The following is an 18,640-nucleotide window of genomic DNA, read 5'->3' as shown; positions in this document are numbered from 1 at the left end:
TCAACTTTAAACTGCCCAGCATTTAGTTCTCGTTTCACAATAATCTGTCTTCCCTTGTCTGCTGTCCATCATCTGCCTTTAATCTGTCAACAACTCTGCAACACATTCCACCCCCAACCCCCATTAGGTTTTCTTTACTTGTTCTATCATTCTCCTGCTTCCTTCCCATTGCCTGCAGAACGCCTAAGTCCCTGAGCATTAACAGAAGGGCCCTGCATGATCTTTTCCACTTACCTTTCCAGGTCTCATGGTTTAGCTGTAATGAGTTACTGGCTAGCCTCCTCTTTCTTGTCTATCAGACTATTGTAGTTTAATTGTTTGCTCATTCATTTGACAAACATTTATGAGGTACATACTGTGCATCAGATATTGTGAGAAGCTTTAGAGATTCCATACTAAAAAAGCACAGCCCTTATCCTCAAGGAGCACATATCTCGTGGCAGACAAGGCATTGTGATGATGTTCTTACGACAACATGCAATAAACAGTTGTCAAATGAATGAATGCATGCACAAGTAAGTTGCTCTCCTTATGCCTTTGTTTCCTCATTTTCAAAGTGTAGATAATAATAGTTTCTTTTTCAGAGGGTTGCTGTGAAGATTAGATGAATTTGTAGAGTGCTTGGAGTGGTGTCTGCACATAACAGTGTTGAAAGTGTTCCTACTTAACGTGCCTTGAGAATTCTGTAGAGAGTTATGTATGAGGGCTGTCTAGACCAGCTTGAGGGGAAGAGGGAAGGAATCAGAGATGTTTTCTCCAGAGGGAGGGAGTAATACCGTAAGCAGGGTCTGACAGCCCGAGTTAGACAGAACAAAAGAATGTAAAAGGATAGCCCAGGCAAAGAAAACTGGGAGAGTATAGGGTGCAGATAGCACCAGGATGATACAGTGAGGTGCATTCAGGGAGTTTTAAGGTAAAAATGAGAGGATGACAAGAAATGAGGTAGGAGAGACAAACTGAAGCCATATTGTAAGGGATTTTCCTTCCATGTGTGATAAGCAGTAGGAATTTTACTATGAAGATAAACTATCGCTTCCAATTGAGATAGTGAAGGGTTTTAAGCAGGCAAATGAAAGCAGCATATTTCCATTTTAGAAAGCTCATTATAGCAGCTCTGTAAAGGCACCATGAAAATAGGAGCAGAAAAATCATGAAGGAGGATATTTGGCAGCTCCCAAAGGAGGCACTGCTGGGCCCTGATGTAAAGTGGGTCAATGAGAATGGGAAGGAGGAGATAGATGGTTCTCCTCTCCCTTTTTCCTTTTTTTTTTTTTTTTTTTTTGAGACAGAGTCTCACTGTCACTCAGGCTGGAGTACAGTGGTACGATCTCGGCTCACTGCAACCTCCACCTCCCGGGTTCAAGCCATTCTCCTACCTCAGCCTCCGGAGTAGCTGGGATTACAGGCCCGTGCCACCACGCCCAGCTAATTTTTGTATTTTTAGTAGAGACAGGGTTTCACCGTGTTGGCCAGGCTGGTCTCAAACTCCTGACTTCAAGTGATCTGCCTGCCTCAGTCTCCCAAAGTGCTGGGATTACAGGCATGAGCCACTGCGCCTGGCCTCCTCTCCTTTATTCTTAAACGTCACTGGCCATTCAGGTCTAACTTCCTGGGATGCCTTTCCTAACACCTTCAAGCAAACTTAGCTGCCTCTGTGATCTATAGATCTGTCATTTGTATCTTAGCCTGTGAGTTCCTGAAGAACAAGAAATGGGTCCTTTTCACTTTCATATCCATATTAGCACTGTGAGCTAGGACAGAGGTCTTGCGGGTGTTGTATACAGTTTTGCAGAATAATGACTTTCGGCCGGGCGTGGTGGCTCATGCTTGTAATTCTAGCACTTTGGGAGGCTGAGGCTGGCGGATTACCTGAGGTCAGGAGTTCAAGACTAGCCTGGCCAACATGGTGAAACCCTGTCTCTACTAAAAATACAAAAATTAGCCAGGTGCAGGGGCATGCACCTGTAATCCCAGCTCCTCAGGAGGCTGAAGCAGGAGAATTGTTTGAACCCGGGAGGCGGAGGCTGTGGTTAGCCAAGATTGCGTCGCTGCACTCCAGCCTGGGTGACAGAGCAAGACTTTGTCTCAAAAAAAAAAAAAAAAAAAAAGAAAGAAAAAAAGAGTTTCAACTAATGTTTTCTAAGAATAGGGATTAAGATTACAGACTCTCTAAGACATAACGAGTACATTTTCTAATCCTTTTACTTTTTCAATATGTTTAGCAAGCAGTACAGTCTTGTAATAACAGATATCCTCAGGATCCACAGGAAAAAGTTCGCTTTGCTTGAATTGTTTAATTAAAATCAACAAATATACTGAGCATGTTAAAATGGAAAGGCACAGGGCTGTGATGTATGGTGACTGCAGTTGTTTTTCCTCTAATAAATATATTAGATATTCCTTATCCAATATATAAAAATGATTGCATGATAAAATGTTACTTTATTTGAGGAGACAATTAATGTTTTAATTAAAAATAGATAAGGCCAGAATAAATATGTAGTTTATAGCATTAATTATTTTCCTTATTATTTCCTGACAGTAGGAAGCCATCACTCTTGCACTCTTGTTAGCATTATTTTTCACTTTATCTTGGATAGATTGATATAATTTCAATGAGTTAGATGCTATTGAAAAGCTCAGTGTTTTTCTTCTGGTCCTGGGCTGTACAGCATTTTTAATAACATGCACACCTACCATCGTGTAAATCATGCTCATGTGTAATACTATTATAGAAGGCATTTTTCTTTTCCTCACTGGTTGAGAGGTTTTTCCCATTAGTTTTTCTTGGCTTTTTCTTTTCATTTTAAATGAAAAGAATAATTTGCCTCCTCCCAACCCCAATAATTCATTTATAATAGAAAAGACTAAAAAATTTAAGGCTTAAAAGAAATTAGTTTGTAGACAATGGTAAGTGTTAATAAAATTAGACATTTCTTTTTCTGACACTATAAATTTTCCAGGATATTAATGCTCACTGCTATGTGGTATTCTATGTTTGCAGTAATGTGAGCAATTTCATAGTCTGGAAGAAGATTTGTATTATGATCGAATTCTCGAGCCTACCTACAAAGGCACAATTTAATATCTGTATTCTCAAAAGTCACAGGACAAAAATCTGTTAAACCCAGGAATACTGATAGTATGTTTGAAACTATAACTAGAATGAAGTTTTATAATTCAAGAACTATGTGTGTAAATAATCAGGATTTTGCCATTAATAATCATTAAGCATCATGTTACTTAAAGTCATATTATGATATATATAACTAATAATAAATGGTATATTCTTAGGTATTTCAAAAACTGATATAATTTTTCCTCATTTCTCTCCAAAGCCCATTAGATATTCTTTAGCAGAGAGATAATTAATAAAAATTTCCTTTAAATTCAATATTATAATTCTAAAAGTTAACAAATTCCCCCCAATGTCATTTTAAACAAAAATTAATACTACACTTACAATAAACAATGAAAATGGCATGACATTTACCAAGACCAACATCAAATGTTTTCATTATCAAGATGCTGAAATCAAGGAATGTATGTACGGCTGAGACAAACTTGTATTCAATCTATGAAGATTTTTAGAATGACTTACATGGTAAGCTCTACGTCAGTGTCTGGGGAACCAAAGCCCCTTAAGGCATAGTCCCCATACTTGAGAAGCTCAGTCTGTCTAGGGCAACACCCACCCCTTTTCAGAGAAAAATTCTCTATGAAGTGGTAAATGCTATAATGGAAACACAAGGTAGGGTGGAAACTCAAGGGACAGGGGGAACAAATGAGCATCGGAGTGTGGATCCTGGTTTTAACTTTTTCATTGTGTTGTGTTTGTGTGTGCATGTGTGTGCATCCCAGTCATACATATCTGACAGTATGTAAAATTTAATCTAAATCGATACAATGTCTAGCCACACAAGTCTGAAATAGTGCACACAGTTGAAACAGACCCATAGATACTGTACACAAAATCATGTATAATATGATCAAATGTTAAAAGCAATAATCAGAAACATTTTCAACAAAGCTGACAAGACATTTAAGTGGTAAATTAAGCAAACGCATTCTGTAGAATTTAACAATTACGACTAAGATTTGTACTTCCAGAATAACTAAAGGTAATTCATTAGAAAAAGGTTATGAAAATAAATTTTCTTTTGCTCACACTTAGTATCTTCAGAAGTCTATAGATCTTTGTTAGTAATTACTAAATAATTATTAGTGATATGAAGGGTCAATACTTAAATTTTTAAAGCATTATGATTAAGTCATCATAATGAAATGCTTACTTGGTATGGAACATAGGACCTATCATGAATAGTTTGGACGTAACACAAACAAATCAAATACGACTCTTACCTCCTTGTTCACACAACTGCTGGGCTAAAGCATCTTTGAAAATAACCTGGCCCCGGTGTGTTGCTGTAGCCCTGGAAACAAATAGGAAAGGGTTAATTCAAATCTTGGAATATGTCTGGTGAAAATGTATTTTTAAAACTTTTTAAAAAAGCTTACTCTTAAACTTTATTGTGTGGATATGATATTTTTAATGAGTACATCAGAACGGTGATATAAATAACAATGGAGTGAAAGCTTAAACCAAGACACCTGGGTTGAGGACTGTCTTCAGGTTTTACTATATAAAGACATTGTAACAGTTGTGAGCTTGTTCTGAAAACAGCAGATGTGAATAAAGCCTATAGAATAAAAAGGATGGAGAGGAGGCTTATTAAAATTTCTTCTTCAAGAGACCTTGATATAAAATGTTTTGTGGAGCAATATTGATATTAATACTGGAGAAGGATGCTCTTAAGGTACTTTTTTTCTGAAATCAATAGTCACTGTAACATATAGAGACAGAGAATTACATTTTTAAAAAGTATTTTCTTAAAAAGAGGGCTATTCAAAGCTTTCATAATAAAATCTGTCATAACAAAATAAAACCATATGAAGGAGATTCACTATTTGAAGGCGATGTGTATCTTTTACCTCTTCTAATCAGAGCTGTGCACATGGATTGATGGAAAAAAAAATAACATCCTTGCAGCAGATGTGTTATTCAATGGCTATAATAAAAAATGTCCTATTAAAGGAATAATTATGCTTTATATATGAAGGGTTTTCCCTTAAAAAGAATCTTGCTGGCGCAAAATGTATTAAACAAATTTGAAACAGAAAATCATGTCTCTTTAAGAAACTTGATTTTAGAAAATAAGCCATACACAAAACCTTTTATAGTAACAAAATAATTAGCATGAAATCTTAACTTTAGTTTTAACCAAAACCATTCTAGGGCAAAAATAATTTAACTATCATCTGCTGAAGACGGATTATGTACAAGGCACTGTACTAGCTCACGACAGGGCCAAGTTTAGGCTATGTATTCCCCCTTGATACGTGCGCCCTTCCTTTGGTCAACATCTTGTTGTTTGCTGGGCCCAGTAGGGCTTCCTGGCTCCCAACATTCCTCGCTGTGGCCCATGTGTGGATGCATATTTCCCCTCTCTTCTGCAGACCTTTCTGAATTCCATCCTGATTGAATTGTAAGTAGACCCCAGTGTCAGTACCCCTGGAACCAACTCTCTGAAAGTAATCTGATAAATTAATCCATGTTGAAGTGTTAATGGGTGATATCACTTCAAGCTAACATATTTCAGCAGTGAAAATATTATACCTTCACACACACACACACACACACACACACACACAATGGCACAATAGTGAGAGTTTTGAATGGTGGGAGGGAGATATAATTCGAGAGAAAAATCATTGGGTGGCCTTCAACTCACACCATATGTGAAGCCTATAAGGGGTATCAGCCCTTGTTGTTGCATATTAATCATTATCAAAATTACACATAAACAGATGCTACCATTCTTTTTATATATTCACATATGTTTATAGGTTTTCCTTTGCTTTCAGAAAGCTGAAAATGAGGAGAACTAAATATAGGGCCAATCCAAGCCATAAACATGGCCTAGAGGCTCACTAATCAGTACAGATTTTATGACCAGAGGGAACACTGTAACTTTTTTACTTAAATACACTGTTCAAACCCATCAAGCCAAGAGCGTCTGAGTTTACATACACTTCTTTTTTTTTTTTTTTTTGAGACGGAGTCTCGCTCTGTTGCCCAGGCTAGAGTGCAGTGGCCAGATCTCAGCTCACTGCAAGCTCCACCCCCGGGTTCACGCCATTCTCCTGCCTCAGCCTCCCGAGTAGCTGGGACTACAGGCTCCCGCCACCTTGCCCGCCTAGTTTTTTGTATTTTTTAGTAGAGACGGGGTTTCACCGTGTTAGCCAGGATGGTCTCGATCTCCTGACCTCGTGATCCGCCTGTCTCGGCCTCCCAAAGTGCTGGGATTATAGGCTTGAGCCACCGCGCCCGGCCTACATACACTTCTAATAACAACACAGTGAATCACCAACGTAGAATTTTAATGTGACATTTGCTTTGGAAGGGACACATTTTCTGAAATTACTAACCACCAAGAAAAGTCCTACGACACGCAGTGTTTAAATAATTGTTTGTTTTAGTTGTCTTCTGGTTGTAAGTATAAAATATTCCTATCATAATATTTCTTCTTGGTCCACAAGCCTAGTTGTCATTGTGCCAGCCTATGTCTCATGATCACGATCAGCCAAATTATCAAAATAAGATCCAGGTAACAGAGGTTTCACCTTTTCTCTAAATATCAGATATACCAACATCTCTTAGTCACTTTACAGCATCTCATGAGGAGTCCACACTGTTTTCCCCATTACTCAGTTTCCTCAGATTTATTATTTGTTGCCTTCATTAATATTCTTACTTCTGCTACTTTGGTTCAATAAATACATCTCATAAATTTCTAAAGAATAATGATAGAGTAACTAAACCTGAAGGAACCTTGAAGATCAGCTAGTCAAAACGTCTTTAGCAGTGGTACTCATTCTTCAAACAAATACGGAATTCGAATGACTAAAAGACAGGAGCCCCAGCTTTTGAACTTGTGGGGCTCCGCACTACCTATTTCCCAAATCTTGCCGTTGTGCTTCTCTGGAACTCTTAGGGTTTAAGGGAGCAGAGTTTGAAAACCACTAAACTGGTCTAATTCTTACAGTATATGGATCAGGAATATGAGGCCAGGGAGGATATTAACCTACTGGAGGTTACACAGCCCATTAATGGCAGATAAGATCTGATTTCAGGTCTTTGATTTGAGGCCTTGGATCCTTCTCCTTGCATCAGCTGTTTTCCAGATGTGTTCCACAGTGATGCCCTAGGGGTCTCCATGAGAGTCAAGAGAAGGAGGGGCAACAGCCAGTGTTCCAGGCACCAGCCAATTCAACCAAACTGTCTAGGCTTTATATGTTCTAATTAATTTATTTTGTTTAAAGAAAGGGCTCAGCAAATAAAAGCTGGCTTGAGAAGCACAGCATACCATGTGCTCAATGCCATTATCTGAGGTACCCTGCTTGGGAAAAGTAGAAGTAGTAATAATAACAGTGGCTGGTATATATACCTACTGTTATTCTAACAACTATTATGAATTGAAATTTACCCCTAGGCACTGTTGTAGGGCTTTGCATAAATTAACTCAATTATTCCTGTCAACGGCCCTACAAAGTAGATATTCTTATCCATTTTTTCTGGGACACAGAACTATTGCATGATTTACAAATGTCACACAACTGGTGGTAAAGCCAGGATTAAAACCAAGGCAGTTTGAGTGTAGAGTCTTTGCTTTTAAGCATTACAGCAATATTTCATTAACCTGGTTCAAAAATATCATGGTAGCTTTCAGTCTCTTTTCAGAGGAAGAGCCTGTTTTCAGGGCCCAATTTTTTTGTTTCCTTCTTTCTTTCTGTTGAGATGGAGTCTTTCTCCGTCACCAAGCTGGAGTGCAGTGTCGCGATCCTGGCTCACTGCAACCTCCGCCTCCTGGGTTCAAGCAATTCTCCTGCCTCAGTCTCCTGAGTAGCTGGGTCTACAGGCACGTGCCACCATGCCCAGCTAATTTTTGTATTTTTAATAGAAACGGGATTTCACCATGTTGACCAGGATGGTCTTGATCTCTTGATCGAGATCGGCCTGCCTCAGCTTCCCAAAGTGCTAGGATTACAGGTGTGAACGACCATGCCCAGCCCAGGGCCTGATCTTTAAAGAATTGTCTTCTCTGACTTGTGATCTCTACTCCAACCCTTCAGGCTAAAGCTGTTTTAGTTAACCTCCTTTTGGACAAACTTCTTGTCATTTCCATTGGAAGTCTGGCCTCTTGGGCAGCAACTCCTCGCAATTTGTCTTTGAAAATACCATTTCTCTCTCTTGACCCCTTCTCCTGCAGTGTTCTGTGAGCCCCTCAAATTCTTTTCAACTTTTTATTATTTAATATAAAATCTAAGACAAGATCCATTAAATGTTTATTTGCATATGTATTTATTCTTCACCTAGCACATAGTATTTGTTCAATTTTAAACTTCCTTCCATTTTATAGGTTTTAATTAATCTTTTTTAAAAAAATGTTTTAACATTTAAGTTACATGTGCAGGTTTGTTACACAGGTAAACTTGTGTCATTGGGGTTTGTTGTACAGATTACTTCATTACCCAGGTATTAAGCCTAGTACCCATTAGTTATTTTTCCTGATCTTCTCCCTACTCCCACCCTCCACCCTCCAATAGGCCCCAGTGTGTGTTGTTCCTCTCTATGTGTCCATGTGTTCTCATCATTTAGCTCCCACCTATCAGTGAGAACATTTGGTATTTGATTTTCTGTTCCTGGGTTAGTTTGCTAAGGATAATGGCCTCCAGCTCCATCCATATCCCTGCAAAGGACCTGATCTCATTCTTTTTTATGGCTGCGTATTATTCCACGGTATATATGTACCAAGTTTTCTTTATCCAGTCTACCATTGATGGAGCCCCTAGACTTCTATCAGCTTACTATAGTGCCCTTTCTACCCTTTGTCATATTTCTTCTAATGAAGACCTCTTGCATTTTCCTGTATGCTACAGCCATAAGATTACTGGATGATGTTCTCAGCCATGCTGCTGCCCAAACCCTGGAACATATGTGGATACCCAATACACACATATGTGCTGACAGATAAACATCATTTGCATCATTTTCTTTCCAAACCCTTAGAACTCTCAGATAACATTTTAATCTAAAACGATCCTACCCTATAGGAGATGCATGGTTAGTATTTTTAAAGGTCTGCATATTGGCATCTTATCTTGGGGAAAAGAAAGAGCAGAAGCCCAAGTGACCAGCAATAACACAGGCTCCCTTGCTTTATCCCATGAGCCGTCTACACTGCTCTCCTCAGGGTGTGATTAATGTCAATATGGGAAGCCTATTTGAACATATTTAGAGCTGTCAAATAATTCATGGTGGTTTACCCACAGAATCACAGCATTTATTTCAAATCTTCTATGGAAATATATATATTCTACTATATAAATATATATTATATATTCCAAAATTGCTAAAAGCACAGTAACTCAGAATTAAGTCTCTAGAGGTCACGTCCTCCAATTTTTAAAATTACATTGACAGATAAAACTGTATGTAAAGCTGTGTATTAAATCTAGCTAATTCACATATGCGTTACCTCCTATAGTTATCCTTTTTGTGGTAAGATCCACATCCACTCTCTTAGCATTTTCAAGAGTTCAATACTATAGTCACCATGTTGTGTAAGAGATATCTTGAACTTATCCCTCCTGTCTAACTGAAATTTTGTATCTTTTGACCAACATCTCCCCAACCACTCCCCAAACCACCCAGCCCCTGGTAATCCCCATTCTACTCTCTACTTCTATAAGACCAACTTTTTTAGATTCCACCAGGTCCTCCAATTTGTAACACACAATACCTTTTAAAATAAGAATACAGAGATATGGAATATGGTGACAAGCCTGATTCATTTCCAGAATTGTTATTTTATGTAATTTACAGCTCTCTCTGGGGGAAGGTCCAGCACGCTGATGGTGTTATTAACTATGTTGGTACTATTTGTACTTAATTTTACATAATTAGAAATATTTTTTCATAAGAGTTTGGAAAATATCCTCATTGTTCACTGTTTTGGAAAGTAGACCAAGTTTCTTAAACATGTTTCTAATAAGCACTTATCTTCTTCTTGGGAGATGCACAGATCTCTAAGGCTAACTTGCCAACAAGAGCCCCTATGTTATTACTTATCATTTGAAAAGCTCTATAGATTCTCCAAAATGAAGAAAGTTCATTATGATCATCATATTCAGTGCTTGAAAAAGCATTTGTTATGATTTTTAAAAAGCCTGTGATATTTTCATCTTAACTAAACAACAGAGTAACTGTTTTTTGTTTTTTTTTGTTTTTTTTGTTTTTTGTTTTTTTTGAGATGGAGTCTCGCTCTGTCGCCCAGACTGGGGTGCAGTGGCGCGATCTCGGCTGACTGCAAGCTCAGCCTCCCGGGTTGTCACCATTCTCCTGTCTCAGCCTCCCGAGTAGTTGGGACTACAGGCGCCCGCCAACACGTCCGGCTAATTTTTTGTATTTTTTTTAGTAGAGACAGGATTTCATCGTGTTAGCCAGGATGGTCTAGGTCTCCTGACCTCGTGATCTGCCCGCCTTGGCCTCCAAAAGTGCTGGGATTACAGGCATGAGCCACCGCGCCAGGCCATACCCACAGCATTTAAGAATTAACTGTGCAGGCCAGGTGCGGTGGCTCACGCCTGTAATCTCAGCACTTTGGGGAGGCCGAGGTGGGCGGATCACGAGGTCAGGAGATCGAGACCATCCTGGCTAACACGGTGAAACCCCGTCTCTACTAAAAAATACAAAAAATTAGCCGGGCATGGTGGTGGGTGCCTGTAGTCCCAGCTACTTGGGAGGCTGAGGCAGGAGAATGGCGTGAACCTGGGAGGCGGAGCTTGCAGTGAGAGGAGATCACTCCACTGCACTCCAGTCTGGGTGACAAAGCGAGACTCCGTCTCAAAAAAAAATAAAAAAAAAAAAAAAGAATTAAGCGTACATTGTGCTGCCATGCAGTGCTGAGGCATAGTCTCTGCAAGGAGAAAGACCAGTGACAGAACACAGGTGCCACTTATGAGCTTAATGACTTGGGGCAACTTCTTTAATCACTCTAGGCAACAGACTCCCTATCTGAGGACAGGGATAACTTGGAATAATACCTATTACTTCAATATATTAATATTCACTCTTAAGATACTTAGAGTCTCTCAACCTAAACAGATTTCAAGCTTCTGGAATAGGAATCAGTAGCTAAAAAGAAATTGTCCCTCATAAGGCATCGGACATAATGATTTGAATATATGAAGGAATCAGAGCTATTTATATTTTTGATTTATATTTATATTAGATTTATATTTTTCACTACATAATTTGCTTACCATGTATTGACATCCAGTTTACAAAGAAGGAATACAAAAGTATTTTAACATAGTTGCTATAATGCCTAAATTCCCAAGTGTATTACTATTTCTTGATTTCATGAATCAATTTGCTCATAGATTAACATAAAGAATCATACCATTTGGTTCATTGTTAAACCTACGACAATGCACTTTACCTCCAGGGGTGGGCTACTTTTTCCACCATTTTCTACTGCTTTGTCAATGAGGTCTGGTATGTTAGTGATTTGTCCATTTTACAGCTGGAAGAGCATTCGTTAATCAGCAATCTGAAGTTAGTCTTGTGTAACTCAGTATGCCTGTGCCAAGCCACCCTTCAGGAAAGGTAACTAAATATGTGGAATATGAGGGAAAAAGAGTTGATCTGAGTTTGGTAAATCTGATCTTCAAAGGAATCAATTTTCCCTTTAAAATTCTTACCCCTTTATATCAGCAAATTACAGTACTTTCTTTTCTCTCTTTTTTTTCTTTTTTTTTGAGACAAGGTCTCACTATGTTGCCCAGGTTAACCTTCAACTCCTAGGCTCAAACAATCCTCCCACCTTGCCCTCTGAACGTGGTGGGATTAAAAAGCATAAAACTTACAGTGCATTCTAATTTGGGGATATATATTGATGTTTATCAAAATAAGAAAAAAAACTCAAATGCTTCAAAACTCATAAAAAAGAGAAATGAATAACTTCAAGGAGTAATTATTTTTGTTAAACTCTCAACTTCAACTATGGCAAAGTCATTGCAAAATAAGCAAAGGATTGCGTATGTTTTCACAATGCTTTTGCTATTCAAAGCTTTCCTGACCTAACTGTTTTTATAGTTACATCTTTTATTCCTAAGCCACATAATTTTTTTTCTGTCAAATGTATAAATACTTTATCTCCTTGAAAACAACAAATTTCAGTATTAATGTTCATTATCCAGTAATCACAAAGTCTATGTGTCCTTAAAGGCTATCAAATAGATGGTTTAACCTTGATTTGTGATCAAAGTATACTTTTTATTAGCAAGAGAAGGAACATGCAGATGAAATCTTTTAAGTATGGCAAATCAATGAATGGTTAATAGTAACTTAGCTTTCTTCCAAAGTGATTCAGCAAACTCCTGAAATGGAGATGGATGGAGGGTTTATGTTCATCTGACAGTATTTGTTCATCCATGGTATTGTATGTATTCAGTCGCATGTACTGTGAATTCTTTTACTTAAAGTGTTTTCAATAACATCACTAAATGATTTTGCATTGAAATAAAGAGTAATAATTTTGGTGAAAAACACTTGGTAGTTGTAGGATATGTAATACCAAAGAGAAGCAGACATTTATCTTTGGCAGAGTTATATATCTCTTGTAAATCACCAACGAAGTGAATCTGGGGAGGGAAGATAGCAGATTAAACCACATTTTATTTTGTCCCTATACAGAAGAATGGCTCGTCTAGTAAAAATAAAAAGGGACAAATTTCTCAGGATTATCACAAAGTTTTAAAGTAAGGGGATGCTGATTGGACTGATTTATGTATCAAGAAGGATCACCAATAAGGTGTCAAATGTGTCAAAATTTCCCAACTCACATTTAGGATTAACTTTAATTTCCAGGAATATGTAATTTATTTCAGGAGAAAATAACTTTATGAATTAAGCCAAATGAGAAATGCAGACTGAAAAATTCCTCAACAGCCCTCACCTACATCAGTAACAGGTGAAATCCTCAGAGCAGCCCAGCTAACAGTGATCTGGTGTAAGCATGTGAAGCCATCTACATTTCTAAAACTGAATTCAGCAGTGCTGTCTACCAAGAGTGAGTGACTTTTTATTGTTTAAATTTAAAATGGCTTTATTTGGGTTTTATCAGGAATTTCCTGATTTTTCCTGGTTCACAACTTATGGATCCTTGATTATGAACAACAGCAAAAAGGATACAAGTTTTCTTAATAAAAAGATGATGTTCTCTCTGCCTCTGCTAATAATTATTCAACAAACCATTATGAATTATGAATCTGATGGGGTGTTAATTGTTAGCCCGCTTTAGGTGCTCACATTTCTTACCTTGGCCCTGTTGGCATATGATATAAACTCAGCAAATATTCTTTTTGAATTATGTCTTCTTTGTTATGTTATGTGTACCCTAGGCACAGGGATTTTGGTCTATTTCTTTTTTAATATTTTACTTGATAATTGACATAAAGCACCCATGCAGTAAATATTTGTGAAATGGGTGAATGATTAATGTATGTTACACTTGATACAGAATGTTAAATGCTTTAAAAAGTAACCAGCAAGTTATTGCATAAGAAACACTATGAAAAGGATGATTAGATGATAATAATAGTCAAGACAAACATTGTTGTAAGATGTATCTTGGAAATCAGTTAACAGCAAGAACAGTAAAAGTAAATAAGCTGATGTATTTGCTTTATTATCACAACACATTTCATCATTTAACATATTCCAGAGTTTCCTTAAACCAACTGTATTCTGGAAATGCCTTCTAAAACGCTAAAATAAAAACGCTTTCCATATCACCTTTTAAAATCATTAAAATTATTTGAGAGGCTCTGCTGTTTTAAACACCTTTTAATTAAGTAAGCCTATGGTCACTTGTCTCAGAGGCATTCTTAGGCAAGGCAAGAATAAAACTGAAAAAATGGCATGTTAATTCCAAAGAAAATCCTAGTAAAAAATAATCTTTTCTGCTGGATATGAATTAAAGAGTCTGTAAATTTGCTGAAAGATGTATGCAAAGTATTCAGGTATCACCTTTAATTGGACTCAAAGAAAGAGCACTAGTTTCCACAATAGAAGAAGGAGTTTTGCTCTAGGATGGGCATTCATTACCTCCATGATTTACACTGTGTCACTTAACTTCTGTGTGTCTTACTTTCTTAATTTATAAAATAAACTGAATGGACTGAATAATTTTAAGGTTCAAACAGCAGATCTGGAATCAGAGGATGTGGGTTTGCACCACAGCTCAATGATTTATGTTGATCTCATATGAGTGGTAATTCTCTGAGATAGGACCAGAAATGTTGTGCTATTTATTTTCAGGACTGTGATGAAAATCAAATGAGATCAACTCTGTGAAAATACTGTGGAAAATATAAGGAATTATGATGATGATGTCTGGCTGGTCACTTCAGAATACAGCAAAAAACTGAAAGGGAATTAAAGGAGCACGTTCTATAGGATTTAAGATCAAAAGCTATTTTTGATCTTAAAAGGAAAAAAAGGGAAGACTGTAAACTCCAAAAATTCTTTTGACTATTATGAAGTCAATGAAAGCTCCAATAAAGGATAGGATTTCTAACCTAGTTAATTAATCATAACAAATTAGGACAATAATGGTGTACTCCTGCAAAGAAATCCTGCCAAAGTATATACAAGTGTTGCTTTGAAGGAAATAAGTTGTAAAGCAAGCCTCTACTAGGGCATACAATATTAAAAAACTTTTTTCCATTATAAAGGTAACTTATACGATGAAAAATTTTACATACATAAAAGTATTAATGAGAAAATAAAATTACTCATATTCATGCTAAGGAGAGACAATCACTATTCATATTTTAGTAAATCATATACCCTTGTAGTTTTTAATATTAATATAAAGTTGTTTAGAAAATTGCTTCCCTAAACAGCTGTTTTCTATTAGCTTATATTTAATATTTATTATAAATAGTTGCCATGTCATTAAATACTTTTCAGACAAGATTTTTAAAGGTGAACCCATCAGTGTGCTGTATTCAGGAGACCCATCTTATGTGCAAAGACACACACAGGCTCAAAATAAAGGGATGGAGAAAGATTTACACAAGAAAATGTAAACCAAAAAAAAGCAAGGGTTGCTATCCTAGTCTCTGATGAAACAAGACAAACAAAAACTTTAAACCAATAAAGATCAAAAAAGACAAAGAAGGGCATTACATAATAGTAAAGGGATTAATGCAACAAGAAGAGCTAAGTATCCTAAATATATATGCACCCAATATAGGAGCACCCAGATTCATAAGGCAAGTTCTTAGAGACCTACAAAGAGACTTAGACTCCCACACAATAATAGTGGGAGACTTTAACACCCCACTGTCAATATTAGACAGATCAACGAGACAGAAAATTTACAAGGACATTCAGGACTTGAACTCAATTTTGGACTAAGCAGACCTAATAGACATCTACAGAACTCTCCGCCCCAAATCAACAGAATATACATTCTTCTCAGCACCACATAGCACTTGTTCTAAAAGTTACCGTATAATTGGAAGTAAAACATTCCTCAGCAAATGCAAAAGAAGAGAAATCATAACAGTCTCTCAGACTACAGTGCAATCAAAGTAGAACTCAGGATTAAGAAACTCACTCAAAACCTCACAACTACATGGAAACTGAACAACCTGCTCCTGAATGACTACTGGGCAAATAATGAAATTAAGGCACAAATAAATAAGTTCTTTGAAACCAATGAGAACAAAGATACAACATATCAGAATCTCTGGGACACAGCAAAAGCAGTGTTTAGAGGGAAATTCATAGCACTAAATGCCCACAGGAGAAAGTAAGAAAGATCTAAAATCAGCACCCTAACATCACAATTAAAAGAACTAGTAAAGCAAGAACAAACAAAATCAAAAGCTAGCAGAAGACAAGAAATAACTAAGATCAGAGCAGAACTGAAGGAGATAGAGACATGAAAAACCCTTCAAAAAAACTAATGAATCCAGGAACTGGTTTTCTGAAAAGATTAACAAAATAGACAGACCACTAGACAGACTAATAAGGAAAAGAGAAGAATCAAATAGACACAATAAAAATGATACAGGGGATATCACCACTGATCCCACAGAAAGATCAAGTACCATCAGAGAGTACTATAAACACCTCTACACGAATAAACTAGAAAATCTAGAAGAAATGGATGAATTCCTAGACACATACAACCTCCCAAGTCTAAACCAAGAACAAGTCAAATCCCTGAATAAACCAATAACAAGTTCTGAAATTGAGGCAGTAAATAATAGCCTACCAACCAAAAAAAGTCCAGGACCAGATGGATTCACAGCTGAATTCTACCGGAGGTACAAAGAGGAGCTGGTACCATTCCTAGTGAAACTATTCCAAACAACAGAAAAAGAGGGAATCCTCCCAACTCTTTTTATGAGGCCAGCATCATCCTAATACCAAAACCTGGCAGAGACACAACAAAAGAAGAAAATTTCAGGCCAATATCCCTGAAGAACATTGATGTGAAAATAATAAAATACTGGCAAACTGAATCCAGCAGCACATCAAAAAGCTTATCCACCATGATCAAGTTGGCTTCATCCCTGGGATGCAAGGCTGGTTCAACATACGCCAATCAACAAACATAATCCATCACATAAACAGAACCAATGACAAAAACCACATGATTATCTCAATAGATGCAGAAAAGGCCTTTGACAAAATTTAACACTGCTTCATGCTAAAAACACTCAATAAACTAGGTATTGATGGAACATATCTCAAAATAATAAGAGTTATTTATAACAAACCCACAGTCAATATCATACTGAATGGGCAACAACTGGAAGTATTCCCTTTGAAAACAGGCACAAGACAAGGATGCCTTCTCTCACCACTCCTATTCAACACAGTATTGGAAGTTCTGGCCAGGGCAATCAGGCAAGAGAAAGAAATAAAGTATTCAAATAGGAAGAGAGGAAGTCAAATTGTCTCTGTTTGCAGATGACATGACTGCATATTTAGAAAACCCCATTGTCTTAGCCCAAAATCTCTTTAGGCTGATAAGTAACTCCAGCAAAGCCTCAGGATACAAAGTCAATGTGCAGAAATCACAAGCATTCCTATAAACCAATAACAGACAAACAGAGAGCCAAATCATGAGCAAACTCCCATTCACAATTGCTACAAATAGAATAAAATATCTAGGAATACAAGTTAAAAGAGATGTGAAGGACCTCTTCAAGGAGAACTACAAACTACTGCTCAAGGAAATAAGAGAGGACACAAACAAATGGAAAATCATTCCATGCTCATGGATATGAAGAATCAATATCGTGAAAATAGTCATATTGCACAAAGTAATTTATAGATTCAATGCTATCCCCATCAAGTTACTATTGACTTTCTTCATAGAATTAGAAGAAAAAACTACCTTAAATTTCACATGGAACCAAAAAAGAGCCAGTATAGCCAAGACAATCCTAAGTAAAAATAACAAAGCTGTAAGGGTTACACTACCTGACTTCAAACTGTACTACAAGGCTATGGTAACCAAAACCACATGGTACTGGTACCAAAACAGATATATAGACCAATGGAACAGAACAGAGGCCTCAGAAGTAACACCACACAAATACAACCATCTGATCTTTGACAAACCTGACAAAAACAAGCAATGGGGAAAGGATTCTCTATTTTAAAAATGGTGCTGGGAAAACTGGCTAGCCATATGCAGAAAACTGAAACTGGACCCCTTCCTTACACCTTATACAAAAGTTAACTGAAGATGAATTAAAGATTTAAACGTAAGACCTAAAACCTGTCGGGGGGTGGGGACAAGGGAGGGATAACATTAGGAGAAATACCTAATGTAGATGATGGGTTGATGAGTGCAGCAAACCACCATGGCACATGTATACCTATGTAACAAACCTGCACATTCTGCACATGTATCCCAGAACTTAAATTATAATAATAATAAAAAAATTCCACTGGATAGCTATATCAGTTTCTTTATTCTATTGTTGTTGGAAGTTTACTTCTTTATAATTTTAAATAATGAAGTGCATAAACCTTTGACCATATCTCTTGCATTTTAAGATGTATTTCCAGGTCTGGAGTAGTCAAAATATGGGCATAAGCACTTAATGCTTTTGTTATGAACTTCATGTTTGTGTCCCACCCTCCCCCCTCCAAATTTGTATGTCAATACCTTAACTCCCAAGGTGATAGAGTTTGGAGATGGGGTCTTTGGGAGGCTGATGAGATCATGAGGGTAGTGCCCTGGTCACAGGATTGGTGTCCTTTTAAGAAGAAAATAGGCCGGGCGCAGTGGCTCATGCCTGTAATCCCAGGACTTTGGGAGGCCGAGGTGGGTGGATCACGAGGTCAGGAGTTTGAGACCAGCCTGGCCAATATCGTGAAACTCTGTCTCTACTAAAAATACAAAAATCAGCCAGGCATGGTGGTGTGTGCCTGAAGTCCCAGCTACTCATGAGGCTGAGGCAGAAGAATTGCTTGCATCTG

The 18,640-nt window shown here is 37.3% G+C and overlaps 1 protein-coding gene across 3 annotated transcripts in view; it reads right to left on the bottom strand.

The window, feature by feature from the left end:
* Positions 1-18,640, bottom strand: part of RELN (reelin) — a 508,320-nt gene that overhangs the window by 300,407 nt on the left and 189,273 nt on the right. For all 3 annotated transcript variants that reach the window (XM_003896435.5, XM_017957037.3, XM_003896436.5), the window contains exon 4: positions 4,363-4,433. In XM_003896435.5, the coding sequence (XP_003896484.1) occupies positions 4,363-4,433 (71 nt within the window). The remainder of the gene's footprint in view (positions 1-4,362; positions 4,434-18,640) is intronic.

The sequence above is a fragment of the Papio anubis genome, chromosome 4, assembly GCF_008728515.1.
Source record: "Papio anubis isolate 15944 chromosome 4, Panubis1.0, whole genome shotgun sequence".
NCBI classification, from domain to species: domain Eukaryota; kingdom Metazoa; phylum Chordata; class Mammalia; order Primates; family Cercopithecidae; genus Papio; species Papio anubis.
The sequence above is the reverse complement of the archived record's forward strand: the minus strand, read 5'-3'. Positions and strand labels throughout refer to the sequence as shown.